The following is a 15,275-nucleotide window of genomic DNA, read 5'->3' as shown; positions in this document are numbered from 1 at the left end:
AGGAATCTGTTTTACTGCCTGAATAAACTCGAAACACGTGTGCAGAGAGCACATTTCTGCAGTTTCCTTACGATACGATACAACTGAGAACCTTCACAGACTTACGATACTCTGTCCCAGATCCTGTCTGTGTGAACTGTGATCAATGCAAAGGTGAAAAATGTGAGCATAATGTGGTTTAACTGGTCTTTTCTGTACAGAATGAAGAAAAACATATTTAATTCAGAAACCAAAGTTTAAGTGGTGCATAATATTCAGTGCATAGTTAGTAATTTAGCACTGCTTCTTGTTCTTTTCAAGCACTGATGTGCATGCTCAACACGTTCAACCATAAGGTCATTTTGCCCCTTTATTCAATGCTTTCTGCAACACAGTAACATAACACCACTTTAAACATTTGTTTAAACAATACTGATGACGCCAAATATCTACTGCACTCTGCAAGATACGCGTGGGACTTTTCTTGTGGTAGTCATAAAAACTGATTTGGACTTGGCTTGGCAATTTGATTGAATGTGGGCAGTTTCCAAAACTATGTGGAAACGATTAGCAGGGTTTTTTTTAACCCTAAAGCACAAACGTGTTATTTTTCAATTTACTGCAAATGCTGAACTCATATCAAAATGCTGTGTATATGTTCACATTCACAATTTATAGTTATGCAAACGTTTAGACACATATATTTAGCATATATATATTATATAGAACCTTTCTGGGGATTTCAAAGTACTTCCCAACAGCAAATAACAAATAAAAAGACAAATATTAAAACACAAGAATGTGTGTGCCGGTTCTCAGTCATCCAGGTCATGGTAGTCTAAGGAAAGAAGGTTAGTGGACTTCTTTAAGTTTCCTGAAGTTTCACCTCTCATCCAAGAAGCTTCCTCAGTTCTAAGTCCAGTCACCTTCTTTCCAAGCTCCTTAGATCTACTATGACGAGCCCTGAGAGTGAACACCAAGGCCTTAAACTAACTTTCAGTGCAAAGATGACACAAAATAGGTGTCGCACGGGACACCAGAAACTTTCAGTATTATCTGCTGTATTTAGCTTTAACTAAAAATCCACTAAGTCTGTCTGAACCTTCACAATACGTTACTGTTTAAATGAATACATGCTCCTCTTTACTTGACGTTGTGGCCCCTATAAAGGTAAAATGGTGTGGAAGCTGCTCTCAGCCATGGTTAAATGACTCTTTACGTGCTCTACGACACGTTTGCAGCCAAGCTGAAAGACGGTGGAAAAAAGATAAGGTCCAGGTGTTTTTTGATATCCTTCGCAGGACCCGCCAGAATTTCAGAAATCTGTTAAGTTGGCTAAAGTGGCTTTCCTGTGGGCTGTCATTACAAATAACAGTCACAATCCACATTTTTTATTTAAAACTTTTAACTCATTGATTAATCCCTGTCCTGAAATGCCTAGATCGTCTTCCTTAGCTCTTTGTGAAGAATGTTTAAATCATTTTGCAGGCAGAATCTTATCTCTAAGAGTCTTGCACCCCCCTGTGATGAGTCAGGCCCCAGCTTTACGATGCTCCACTAACCTCAATCAGTTTCATCCAGTTTCGCTCCCTACTCTTAAGGGTATAATTGATCACCTAAAACCCTCAAACGCTGTTCATGACTTCCACCTATCTCGCATTATTAAAGATGGGTTTAACGTTATCGGGCCCCGTATTTTATCACTAATAAGCCTGTCATTGTTATTGGGCTGTGTTCCGGCTGCTTTTAAACATGCTGTAGTGCAAACTATACTCAAAAAGAGCTGCCTCGATCAGAAAGATCTCGCTGACTTTAGACTTATTTCCAAACTCCTGTTTCTGTCTAAAATCCTAGAGAAGATTGTTCATTCCCAACTTATCGGGGAAATTTTTCAGTTAATTTAAAAAAAAAATTTGTATTTAGCAAAGATTCGGCCCAAGGGTAACAAGTATAAAAAGAACAGCATAGAACCTAGCACAGACCCCTGGGGGACACCAGAGGTAACAGGGGCAATGGAGGAAGAGTGGGTACCCATCGTAACAGAAAAGGACCTTTCGGATAGATCAGATTTAAACTACCTAACGCATCTGATTAAATTCGATTTTTTAAATCTCGATTAAAAACGTATTTATTTAGCCTTGCCTTCCCTGCCTCCTAGACCCTGCATTTTTAAGTGTACTGTAACTTATCTTTTTTTGCTTTTATTAATGTTTTTATGATTTAACCTTCAGCCTTTCGGCTTGTGCCTACCTGCTGTATCATTGGTTAGTTATGTCTCCCACCTGTCAGTATATTTTATTTTTATTTATTTCATTTTATTATTTTATTTACTTGTATTTATTATTGCTCTTAATTGGTTTCTGTGAAGCACTTTGGCATATATCTGGTTTTTAAATGGGCTATATAAATAAAATTGTATTGTATTGTAATTGTATTGTTATCCAGAATCCTGCAGTGAAAGCCCTAACAGAGACTAGGAAAGAGATCACATTTCTTCCATATCATCATTGGCTGCCTGCTAAATCCAGATTTGACATGAAAGTCCTCCTCACATACCAAGTTCTTAAGGATCAGACCTGATCGTATCTCAAAGACCTCATAGTATCATATTATCCCAATGGAGCAATTCTCTCTCAGACCGCTGGCTTGCTTGTGGTTCCTAGAGTTTCTAAAAGAGGAACGGGAGACGAAGTCTTCAGCTATCAGCTAAACTCCCAGTTTAGGTTCAGGAGGCAGGTACCCTCTCTACTTTTCAGATTGGGCTTTAAACTACAAATCTGGAGGACCTCCTGTGATTTTGTGCTGGGCACCTCACCCCTATTCCCCTCTGTCCTTGTTTATCATCATATTTTCATAATGATGATAAACCATTAACCTTGTGTCTTTTCCCCCATGAAGTCCCACTTGCTTTGTTCTTGTTCCTTCCTGCAGATGTTTCGGCTTCCGGAGCTTTGTGTTCCCGGTGTGTGTTTAATGAAGCCTCTAACAGGCCAAATGTTTCCTTTGTGTGCTGTTTGTCATCTCTCTCTGCTAAACTTCGCACCTTCCCCTCGCTTTCCAACTAGTCGCACCAGATGGCTGCCCCTCCCTGAGACTCCACCACTGTGCAGCTCAGAGCAAGATCGGCAACGGTTTTGGTTTTCTCCAATATTATAGAGATTTCACCTTAAAACAAAATGCTGTTAACTGGCGCTACAATTTTGGGAGCTCCTGGTTTACACTTTGTTCCTTTTTTTAAATGAAAGGTTTTCAGTTTTGTTCATATTGTTTGTGATTTGTGTATCATCTCCACAGGGACCGTAGTCCCTGCATTTTGTTTGGTTATTTTTAGGTTTGGATTCTCTGTGTGTCTAGTTTACTGTTTGTAGAGCAGTTTTAATTTAGTGCCTTTTGTTTAGAAGTTTTGACATGTTTATTTTCTGAGCTTCCCTATCCAGTCTTTATGGTGTCTTGTTTTTCTACCTTTGTCGTTTGAGTCTTCAGGTGTTATCTTTATTTACTGATGTCTTTACGGAGTTTTTGTTTAGTTAGTTCCCAGTTTGTCTTCGTCTTTTAGTGTTTCCTTGCCCCTGTCTTCTTGTGTAGACATGTTCAGTATGTTTTCTTGTCGCACTTGGTAAATGTTTGTATTCTTTTCTGTTTGCTTCCTTTAGAAACTGTGTGCACTTCCTTTAGAAACTGTGTGCACTTTTACTTCCTACCCTTGCCCTTTTCTGATCATTCTCAGCTGTTTTTTGTTAGCCCTTATGTGTCTCCGTATAAAGGCATCCAATCCTCATTTTTGTGGTTGTGTCATGTGGTCCTCCACCTGTTTACTTCCAAGCGTTCCTAGTTTAGTTTTGGATTCTATTTTGTCTTTGTTTTGGACTCTTGCTGTTAGAGATCTGCATGCATGATCTCTAACAGCCCGCCTCTCCGCTTTTGGGTTCATCTTTTTTAATAATATTTGATATCAAATCAGGGATGTGGGAATTTAAAAAAAAAAACCCAAAACAAGGAAATTAGTTTTGCCAAATAAAAAGGCACTTTTTAATCCATATATGCACAAAACTTATAATTAAGGATGTTGGCGCTTCAGCTGATTTTTCCTGACTTTCACAGAACAAATCAGCAGCGCTGATGGGAAGAGTGATTTTTTGGGCTTTTTTCCCTCCAAGTGAAAACCAAATAAAAGCCGGTATTATCTCATCTTAAAAACAGTTAAATTTTGTGTGTCCATCATGTCCTTTTACACTATATGTTGGTTTTTTATTATTTTCCTGAATTTTATTTTATTGTACACTGGTCAAAAAATCCAAAGGAACACTGGATATCTACACTGATATGGACTGGGCAATGTGTTAGATTTGAAAGGACGCTACATTGTTTGATAGAAATGAAAAGAATACACAGCAGGTTAATCCATTTTGCTGAAATTTCATTGCAAATGAAAATTGTATTCTGTAGTCTGTATGGACCCCGTGTCCTTTATGCATGTAGAGACATTCACAACAGCAGACTGCTGAAGGTCATTTTGTAGCTCTGGCAGTTCTTATCCTGGTCCTCCGTCCACAAAGGAGCAGATACCATCCTGCTGATGGGTTAAGGACCTTCTACAGCCTTGTCCAGCTCCTAGAATTAACCGCCCGTCTCCTGGAATCTTGAGTCTGTGCTGGGAGACACCGCAAAGTACATCTTGTATGTTGGGGCTATCTATTTTGTGTATTTTGTTGACTTGGGTGGTTAAACGTGACTTGCTTTGGCTAAATAGGGCGTGTATGGACAGCAGTCTGCATGGGAGAATGGGGATATGTTTGTGAAATGTCAAGTAGGTGTCCTTTTAAATAGAAAGCTGAGAGCTTTTTTTTTTTTTTAAAAAACAGGCTGTTAGGTAAACACAGCAGTAGCTGCAGGCAGCTGACTACATCAACATGTCCGAGAGGATAAAACATGAGATAGAAGTGTGACAATGAGATGACTCCTTCACATCTGAGAGGCAGCAGATGAATAGCTTTGGCCTGCTTCAGAGAAAAAGCCGTCATGGGTTAGAATAACCTGTGTATTCGATCCCCTGCTCCTCCTTAGAACTGTGTCAGGATTAAGAGAATAATTAATTTGACACTCAGCTATGTGGTGGATTCCTGTAGCTCAGTTTAGTGATAAATGAAAACATGGAACATTTCTTTGAGTTGGTATGCGCTTGAATGTGAGCGTTCAAGAACATTACTTCATATTAATTATTATTAATTACTCTTAAACTGTAGGCAGGGCCCCACTGACGGTAGGCAGAGCAATGCAGATATTTGTTTTTCCTCTTTTTAAAGGAAAAAAAAATCAACAAATAAGAACTTTCTGATGCAATTGCACTTCAAGTGAAATTCAACTTTGATCTCCTTGTAATGTTAATCATTGACAGAAATTGTGTGTGTGTGTTTGTGTGTGTCTGTCTCCGGGGGGGGTTGTAGATCCTTTTGTATAAATGAGTAACTTGCAGATTTGCTGATGTACTTTGGATCACTGAAACACTTTTGCACACAATATTTTTGAATACAAAGGACTTCATGGTCGACTCAATGACTGCAAGATGCCCAAATCACCACCCCTCCACCACCATGCTTGATAGTTGGTATGAGGTCTGGTGATCTGCATGTGTTATGGCAGGACATTGTTCCAGGTGCCTTTGGGTTTGTTCAGCTGCAAATCTAAACCATGCTGCCATGTTCTTTTTAGAGAGAAGAAGAGTTTTCTTTTTTCCAAGAAACCCTTCCAAACAAGCTGGACTTGTTCAGTCTTTCTCTAATTGTACTGTCAAGCATTTCACATGCTAACTGAGGCCTGCAGATTTTAGGATCTAGCTCGGGGGAGGTTTTACAGTTTTTCTGAGTATTACACAGTATGACCTTGGGGTAGAATTGCTGGGTATCCATTCCTGGAAAAAAAAAATTCTGGCATTGTGCTAAAATGAACCTGGATGCTCCAGACCGGCAACATGTCAAAACCTCTTTTTTTTTTTTGCCTTCTTTTTTTTCCCCCCCAAAAAGCTAGTCACGCTTGTTAATAATGGAAGCAGCAAGGATGTACTTAGTTTTTCACTCGGTTGCACAGAGTCGTGTGAAAACGGTTTTTCACATGACTGTAGTGCCGGCATAGAAAATCTTAACCTTGGAAAGAGTTATATACTGTAGTTTGATATACACAAAGTCATATTGTAAAGTGCGTAATTTCATTCAAAATGCAAAAATAGCCATCTGCATCTCATGTGTTGACCCTCAAACAGTTTTCCTCGAATGTTTCTGACTCGAAGTGTGTTTCTACCACCACAGTGACACCATCTATCTTATCTAGCTTCATATATAATCTATGATCTCAAGGGACATGTAGGCACGTGACTGGGGAAGTATAGTTTGCATAAAACAATGACACAGAGGTTTGAATATGGTCTCTGTATGATTCGAATTAAAAAAGGAGATTACTGATGCCATGGAAAGTGTTAAATAATACTCTTGTTTCAATGGGCAGAAGGTATGCTGACCATTCTGGTCAATCAGTAACACTATGTGGATATGTAATAACTTCTAAATAAGGCATGTTATTAGTCAGAATGCCCAGCAGGTTGCAAATTAATCGTAATTCATTTAGCTCCACCAGCTAAAACAATAAAGTGCTTTCAAATGAATGCGACTTTAATTATGTCCCAATAAAATGATAAGAGGTGAAATTATTACTCAATCGATGGTAACAACATTGCTGTGAAATAATCATGATTTGATTTGCTAAAAGCACAGCTTCCCTGCTTAAAATGGTCTTAAAAGGAAAAAGCAAATGGGGTGTTGCACTGTTATTTGTTTGAGTTTAAGATAAGTTGCAACCAAATAATATAATATAATATAATTAGTGCTGTCAGCGTTAATCTCGTTAAAATGACATTAACGCCATAACCGCATTAACGTGGCAAATCTCCGTTACCGAGTTAGATTGTTAACCCGTTAGCGCCGTCCAGCCCCACGTACGGGGCGATCCGCGCTAACTGGCTAATGGAAATTTGCCACGTTAATGCGGGTATGGCATTAACGTCATTTCCTTCGGGATTAATAACGTATTCTGATTCTGATTTAACGAGATTAACGCTGACAGCACTAAATATAATACGATGAAAGGGTAAGCAGAGTAATTTTATTTTAGAAACACTTTTGCTAACAACAATTCTGTGATTTCAGGGTTCATTTCACTTGTATTTAAAGTACTGAGTGAAAGTGAAAAAGAAGACAAAATGGAAAAAGTGTATTGTGCCACAGCGTATTATACACATGTTATGTAGTTGGGCCATTTGCAGGCAGAGAAGTGATTAAAAAAACTAGACTGGCTTGCAAAGGGTTTTCATTTTTGTGCTTGTGCATCAAAGTGCTGCTGTGTTTGCTTAGCAGCCACCAATCAGAGTTCACTTGTGGTGTAAGTAAACATGTGAGCAGGAGTTCTGGAGCAGCAGATATCATTAGAGCTACAAAACACGCAGACGGTTTCCAAGATGGCAATATCAGCTTACAGCTTGTTCTCATTACAGGGCTTCTCTTACAGATCTGCCACGAGCTTACGGGGTAAACATGTTTACTGCATGTTTATTTCTCAGAGGCCTCCTGGCAGCCTATTTCAGGGTAAAACAAAACACCCTTGTGTGATTTGTTTTGATAAGATGTGTTATGTTTTAGCTCTGAAGGGAAATAGCAGATAAATTAATTTCCTTTTGACGGACTGCCTCGTACACTTACCAAATCCACCTAATTAATCAGTTCATGTTTTTCCCCTTATTGCACCTGTTAACCTGTGCTCAGCATATTGGTGGGAAGCCTTCATTAATGTCTTTCCTGTGAGCAGACAGCGAAAACAGTGATTTAGAGATTCACATGCTCAGACATCAATAAGTGCACTCTCAGGGGGGAAATGCCTTACGCGCTACATTTAGAAAAGCCATTTCCTTCCTTGGCTAAGAGCCAAGAAGCCCTTATCGGTGATTAAAGTTCCAGCCTTTTAGAGACCCAACAAGCTTTATGGGCAAATCATGGGCAGGAAAACAGTTTATTCATGCCAAAAAGCAACAATATAACCTCCTAAGAGAGGAAATGCTGTTTTATCAACGGCAAATGTCCTGATTTCTAAGTAATATCCCCTGTGGTGCTCTAGTAGCAAAGAGGAAAAACACTTGTTGACCCCTACATAGACCACTCAATTCCTAGAAGTAGTACCTCCCACAGCTGGTGCTTCAGTATAGCTGGAAAGTGAGAGGAGTTATTTTTGGCTATGTGTGCTCTCAAAAGAAATGTACTATTTGTTCCAATGCTGTAGCTTGACCCAGATGATCATATAAGGGGCCAAATGGAACAAGCAAGGAGGAAAGAAAGAGCATAAACACCCCTTAAGATGTGACAGAGCTATTGTAAAAGTTTTGTTACCTTAGGTGAAAAAAACAAAACAACCTTGAAACTTGAAACAGATAATGTTGACTTTTATTGTGAAACAAGAACAAAACTGTTAAAGCCGACTGATTGTTCACTATTTTTTAACTCTTTAAAATCCTCTAACGTTTTCCTCTGCTTTCATCATCATTACTTTGAAAGCCAGTTACATTTCTTAATTATTTCATTTATGTTTAACCGTTTCATTTTCAAAATGCTAGCGGAAATGCCAGATTGAGTGTGGTATTTTATGCCTCACTGGTTGCCTCAGATGTTACAGTCCTTTCTCATCTCCAGGGCATCAACTAGTGCCCCTTTGTCAAAACTACTGATATGGCAGATGAAAAAAGGCACAAGTTGTCCTTTTGCATCTTGCCCTGATGCACCATGTTAAGGATTAATTGAGCCCAATTGGTCCCTCCCAACTCATTATTTCACAACAAACAGGGCCATTGTTGTGAAAGGGTGTGTTTAAATCCAAACCAGTCCTCTCCTAATCCTATCCACGGAGATTTTACCTAAACTCAGCAGTCGTTTTCAGTGCCAAATCTAACCAGTGAGTGGAATTAAAAGTAAAAAAAAAAAAAAAAAAACTAAAAAAAACAAATTTCATTAAAAGTTTAATAAACTATCATCTTGTCTTTATTTTTAGTTAGCACATACCTTAAACACTTCAAGCTGTAAGCTAATGATAGTTATATAAGAGCAGACGCATGCTGCTGCTATAAGCTGTACGCTTTACGTCCAGTGGATGCATGATCTGATTAGGCGACTAATGGCAAAAATAATCTGTGACTAGTCGACTATCAAAATAATTGTTTGTGGCAGCCCTAATTCATACAAGCACTTTTTCTACACCTAAGGCCTTTTACACACAGTCATACTCCAATGAACACATCGAAGAGCAACTTGGGGTTCAGTATCTAGGCCAAAGGTTACTTAGGCATGCAGTCTGGAGACTGGAGCAGCCAGCGATTGAACTGATTGGTAGATGACCCGCCTTCAAAACTATTTATCACGATATACATTTCAAAATTTGCGATAACGATATAACGGACAATATAATTGACACTAGACAAAATACTTTGCAACGCCACATTTTATTAGTGCAAAAAAAAAAAAATCAATGTGTTTTCACTTAAACAAGCTGCTGTTTTTATGTGCATTAAAGTTATATAAAAATTTAACAGTGCAAATGCAAATTCCTTGCGGACAGTTTAACCAAAATGCATTTCCAGTGGAAATTGGCCGACATATCCTCAGCATAACCATGTATAATATCCACAAAACTTAAAAAGACGTTATACACGCACAATACAGTAATATTATGTTGAAGCGCAGTACATATCACTCCGCGAGGCTCCTGCCTACAATAGCAGTAATGCTATTGTACGCTTTTGCTATTGTACAAGCCATCAAGCGGTGCAGGTTCGTAGCTTAGCAAAGTCGTACTAAGACATTTGACAGATTTTCGAGCGCCGTGTACCACATAAAATCGTTTCGAGGTCAGTAAACACAACCAGAATTCCTACATAAGGCACACGGGATTATAATCTGTCGATTTTCAGAAAAATCAAAGGATTGATTTTAAGTGTGCCATATTTTCCAAACAACACGGTAATAACAACGGCCCGCTAGCATGCTCTACCAAAAATAGTGCTTTGTTGTGTATCTGATGGACGAAAGCTAAACCAGTTCCACACCACTGAAGTTGCAGCATTTTTACAAACTAATTCTGGTTCATCCGTTTCATTCAACGATCCGCTTTCGCCCTTCTCATTCTCATTTCTTCTCATTCCGCTGCCATACTTTTTCCGCCATGTGCGTATGAAAACAAAGGCACTACGCATGCACGTTTTACCCATATTCTATCGCGATATTTCATTTTCTTATCATTGCCCAACATTATACCGGTATTACCGTGAACGGTATGATATGGCCCAGCCCTACTGTACAGTACAGAATGCATTCAGCTTGTCAAATTTACATAATTCTTTGATCACTAGCAGTGTGACTCTGAAGCGCTGTACTGTATGTTTGCACGTTTTCTCCCCGACAAACACAACAATGTCGACGAAATGTTTTGCACCATCAGGTCTGAACTTTGAAAGTGTTTAAATAAGAAAGAAAAGTGTGAAAATGTTCATGCCTGTCTGAGAAATGTGTATAAAGTGTGTAGTGAGCAGTTTTACAGCCTTAAAACATCTATAATAATTGTAAAAAATAAAGCTGGCTATTTCGCGGATTTCACTTATCGCGGGTTATTTTTAAGAACGTAACTCCCGCAATAAACGAGGGACCACTGTGCATAAACATCGCCAATGATCTGCTGAGTCAGCTACTGCAGAGCTAGAAATTCCTATGGATATAACATCAGCACAGAAACTGTGCAGAGGAAGCTTCATGGAATGGGTTTCTATGGCAGGGCAATTGCACGCAAGCATTACATCACAAAGCACAACACCAATTAGTGGCTATTATAGCTACAAAGAGGGTCCCAGTACCTTTGTCCATATAGTGTACATTTGTGTAAATACAATTTCAAGGCCTCTGGCTATATTTTGATGATGATTCAGCCTTTTTAAATTTATGTTGATTCTGAAAATCTTGTCTACACTAAAAAATTCCAGTGTAGATTCTCATATTACACAATTAGATCATGAAGTTTATGTTGGTTCTGTAGATATTCCTCCCACTGGACAAGCAGCCATTAACCATGGTGACACTAAACCAATAAGAATCCCTCCACAACATTTGAGATCACTGGAGTGAGTCAGAAATGTACAGGTCACTACAAGCTGGCTAGCGTGTTGCCAAATCTGTTTTTAAAAAGAACTCTTTTACTTGTGACTTCACTGTTTTCAATCAACAAGTTGTCCTCAGTCTCATTTTTTTTTCTAGAGCAGCAAACACTCCTGTCAAAACACAGCGGCCTTGTAAAATCCCACCTAAAGGGTACTGAGCACAAAGAGGATAATAGCAAACAGCAGGAGATTATGTTCTCTGTCCACACCTCTGCTAACTTACTGAGCATTATGTAACAAGACAAAGCACCGGATGTCCGTGTGTGACATAAATAACCAGCACAGACATAGTTTATCACTGTGGATAAAACACAGCCTATGTGTCCACATACACAGCATTTCCACTTCCATTTGCGGAGTGTTTGGTAGAAAGCCAGGCCTCTACGAACTGAACAGCTTCCCATTGTTTAACAACAGCCGAGTGCTCTCTGTTCAGAATTCCTGGGAAGCCACTTCACTAGAAATCTGCTCTCTGCTCACCGAGGCTCTCTGTGAATGTGTTATGCAACCCATTTCATTTAAAGCCAAAACAAGTCAGTAAGTATGCAACTATTAGTATTTTACATTATACTAGGCTCAAAGTCTCCTGTGACCATTAAAAGCATCCTGATCTCTGGTAATAGTTCCCCAGTTATTATGATGTTCCTCAATTTTTATTCCCACAAAACAGTTCAACAGCATCTGAAAATCTGGCTAGTAGAAGGCACCAGATGTCATAGCAGTAGAGTTGCAAAACACAACCAAAGGCACGAATTAATGTCATTTAATGACTGTGTTTTCAAACCTGAATCAGGTCTTCCACAGCTTTACAAACATGCATGCTGATTTATTGAAATAAATATTCAAAATCCTACCTGGTTCTGAGGCCGACTGCAGCACCGAAGCAGTGAGGATGTGAAGCACAAAGAGGAGCATGGTGAGAGTGTGAGCCATGGTGTGGAGCTGTGGAGGAGACATGTGGGTAATGTTAAGTTTCTCAGGGCAGTCCACTGAACCACACAGCTGACGAAGGCCCAGCCCACTACCACCATTAAACCAGTACGCTCCCACCGGGGCGTAACTAGATCTAAACCTCTGCTGAGGCACTGTTATTTAAGGCAAAGAATTTTTTTTCCTGGTTTACTAAAATATTCTATACCAGCTTCCCATGCTGAACGAATGTTACTACTTCGACGACTGCCACACTGCTGCAGGTGCTATACATTAGTAACAATCTCTGTATGTTTATAGTTTCAGCTTGCTTGTAAGAAAATTGGATTAACTTTATTAAACTTTGCACATTTGCATTCTTTTGCAGTTTTTCTGCACAATAACTGATAAATAAAAAAATCCATGACTTGAGTAAAGATTCTAAAATAATATATAACAACCTAGTGCTTAATGCATGTAGAAGACCAGCTGTACTGAAAACAAGAAAACACAAATATTATTTATCTCAGAAATCTCTGTCCTCCCACTCTCTGTCTTCCTCTCTCCTTCTCTGTGCAAAGGTAACAGTGAAACAGAATTTATAACAATAAAGTCATACCGATATCCTAAATCAATACGGGCTGCTGCTGGCCATGGACAGGTAACATTCTTTTCACTTGTTCATACCTGGATCTGTAACTGTCCTATACTGTAAACAAACACTGAAGGTTAAAATTAGCCAGCCAGTGTTTTTGACGCTATTTAAACAGCAAATATGCTTAAGCAGAAACTTATTAAGTCACTTTAATCACCCTTCATCATCACAACAATTTGCACTTTTGCCTGCTAACGCTTCAGGTAAGACTTGTTTTAAATCTGCACCACTGATTTGTGTCGTTAGATTACCTCTTCATCTTCTTTCTGGGTTAGCATTAGAAGTTAGCATTTTAGCATTATTTTCCAAACTATTATTGCTATTATTTTCAGGGCTACTATGGTTTTGGGAGTGCTTGAGCGCTCTAAAATTCTTTTCTGATTAGTTTTTATTTTTATTTATTTTTGACATTTTGCCTTTAATTCAGTTTATTTTCAGTTTGTTTGCTTGTTTCTGTTTAGCAGCTTTAGCTATTTATTAATTCTTATCTAGAACATTAGTAGAGGTGTTACAATAAGAACACAGAAGTTGTTGAAAGCAGTTGACTCACGGTTTTTGATTGGTTGAGTGGTTGCTGGAAGCTAACAAGCATCCGCCAGCCAGTTAGGGAATACACATTTTTCACTAGCAACCAGTGGTTGCCGGGGGCTCGCTGTATGACTGAGGCCTTTGTTAAATACACGGCTCAATTCCCCCAAAATGGATTAAGCCTCATCCTAGACTAAACCTTTTTTCAATAGAGTTGTCACAGATTTTTTTTTTCCTTTTAGTCTTTTAGGTTTAATCCGTGTTTGGGAAACTGGCTAGTAAAATTCTTTATAGTTAAGCTTTCAGTTTAAGAGTGAGTGACATTTTCAGATTTGTCCATCCACATGTCTAAGAAATTTCTGAGCTAACAAGCTAGCCCAGTGTCCATTTTAAGCTAGTTGCATGTTGCTTGTTTTTCCAGACACCACTACGTGCTACATCTTTTGCACTATCACAATTTAATGGATGCATTTCTTGTTACCTGCATTAAACTCAAGAAAAGAATAAATGACTAAGTCTCATTCATCCACACTTCAAATCACTTTATTATATGAAGCTCAGAGTGCACAAAGAAGCAGCAGCAGAAGCAGAAACTGCAGCTTCTTAACGCAACGAAATGATGAAGCAGTAAGACAGTTACACTCACTGGCACCTTAATTAGGTACACCTTGCTAGTGGTGACTTGGACCCCCTTTTTTCCTTTGAAAAACTGCCTTAATTCTTCACTGTATAGGTTAAACATGGTGCAAACATGGTGATAACATCGTGCAGTTGCTGCAGATTTCTTGGTTGAGTGGGAAAATCCCTTCAGATCAGCAGTTCCTGAAATACTCAGACCAACCCGTCTGGCACCAACAACGATGCCATGTTCAAAGTCACTTCAGTCACCTTTTCCCCCCATTTCAATGCCCAGTCTGAACTTCAGCAGGTCATCTTGACCATGTTTACATGTCTAAATGCAGGCTTAGCAGATATGCATTAAAAAGCAGCGGAGCAGGTATACCTAACAAAGTGGCCAGTAAGTGCATATCCATAGCAGTATTTTAGCAGCTGTTCAAAACTGCAACCTGTTTAATGACATGTTTTTGTTATCTTTTTTTGCTACACAAAGATGGGGATGAGTGAGACAACACCAGTTATTCGAAAGCAGCAAGGACAAGCAGGTTAAGAAATGTGTTTTATTCATTATGCTTCTTGGTATTCACAAACAATCCATCTTTCTTGGAAAGGCATATTTCGAAATACTAAACAGATTTCTTCTGAACGTGACACCCAGCCAGTGGTGCTGGAGTCCTGCCAGCTCTTGTGAAATCCAACCTTACTACTTCTCTGGGCTTTGCGTAGCTCTTGTTTGCTGACATCAGTTGCAATTTTTTCGGTGCCAAATTAATCTACCCAGAACTCACTTCTGTGAGCTTAGATTAGAGGTGTTAATGAGGGATGATAATAAAGGTCTTTTTGTATAAATATTTCTCACAAACACTTATTATAACATTTAAAAACTTAGCACTGCTCAGACTGTTGGAGCTTATAAATTTGTGCCAAGGAATTTTCAAAAGTTAAAGAAAACGCAAAACCACATATATGTTAGGATGAAGGCGGTATTTGTTGTAGGCCTTGTGAATGACGCTGCACCACATACAACTCAGAAAACACTTTCAGTGGTTTCAAAATGTTTATGTTTTAATAATTTAACTCTTTCACAAATAAAGATCTTCTATGCATAATGATGAGTTTTCACACCTCAGATCAGGGATGTCAAACTCATTTTACACCGTGGGCTACATACTGCTTAAGTGGACCGGACCAGTGAAAGTCCTCCACATTTAATCCCTGACATACTGTATCCTAAAATAAGAAAAAGTACAATTTAAACAGCATGTCTCAGTGTTTATACATGATAAAAAAAACATGTTGCTCTAGTAAATGAATGAAATGTGTCAACATGACTTCTTAGGTTTAAATTGTAAG

At 38.8% G+C, this 15,275-nt stretch overlaps 1 protein-coding gene across 2 annotated transcripts in view; it reads right to left on the bottom strand.

The window, feature by feature from the left end:
* Nucleotides 1-15,275, bottom strand: part of LOC146628654 (growth hormone receptor-like) — a 32,053-nt gene that overhangs the window by 8,159 nt on the left and 8,619 nt on the right. For both annotated transcript variants that reach the window (XM_085359628.1, XM_085359630.1), the window contains exon 2: nucleotides 12,067-12,154. In XM_085359628.1, the coding sequence (XP_085215754.1) occupies nucleotides 12,067-12,145 (79 nt within the window). In that variant the 5' untranslated portion in view covers nucleotides 12,146-12,154. The remainder of the gene's footprint in view (nucleotides 1-12,066; nucleotides 12,155-15,275) is intronic.

This window comes from Diplotaxodon limnothrissa, linkage group LG7 (assembly GCF_057381915.1).
Source record: "Diplotaxodon limnothrissa isolate DT_005_m linkage group LG7, D_limnothrissa_male_GT1.1, whole genome shotgun sequence".
Taxonomy (NCBI): Eukaryota; Metazoa; Chordata; class Actinopteri; order Cichliformes; family Cichlidae; genus Diplotaxodon; species Diplotaxodon limnothrissa.
The sequence above is the reverse complement of the archived record's forward strand: the minus strand, read 5'-3'. Positions and strand labels throughout refer to the sequence as shown.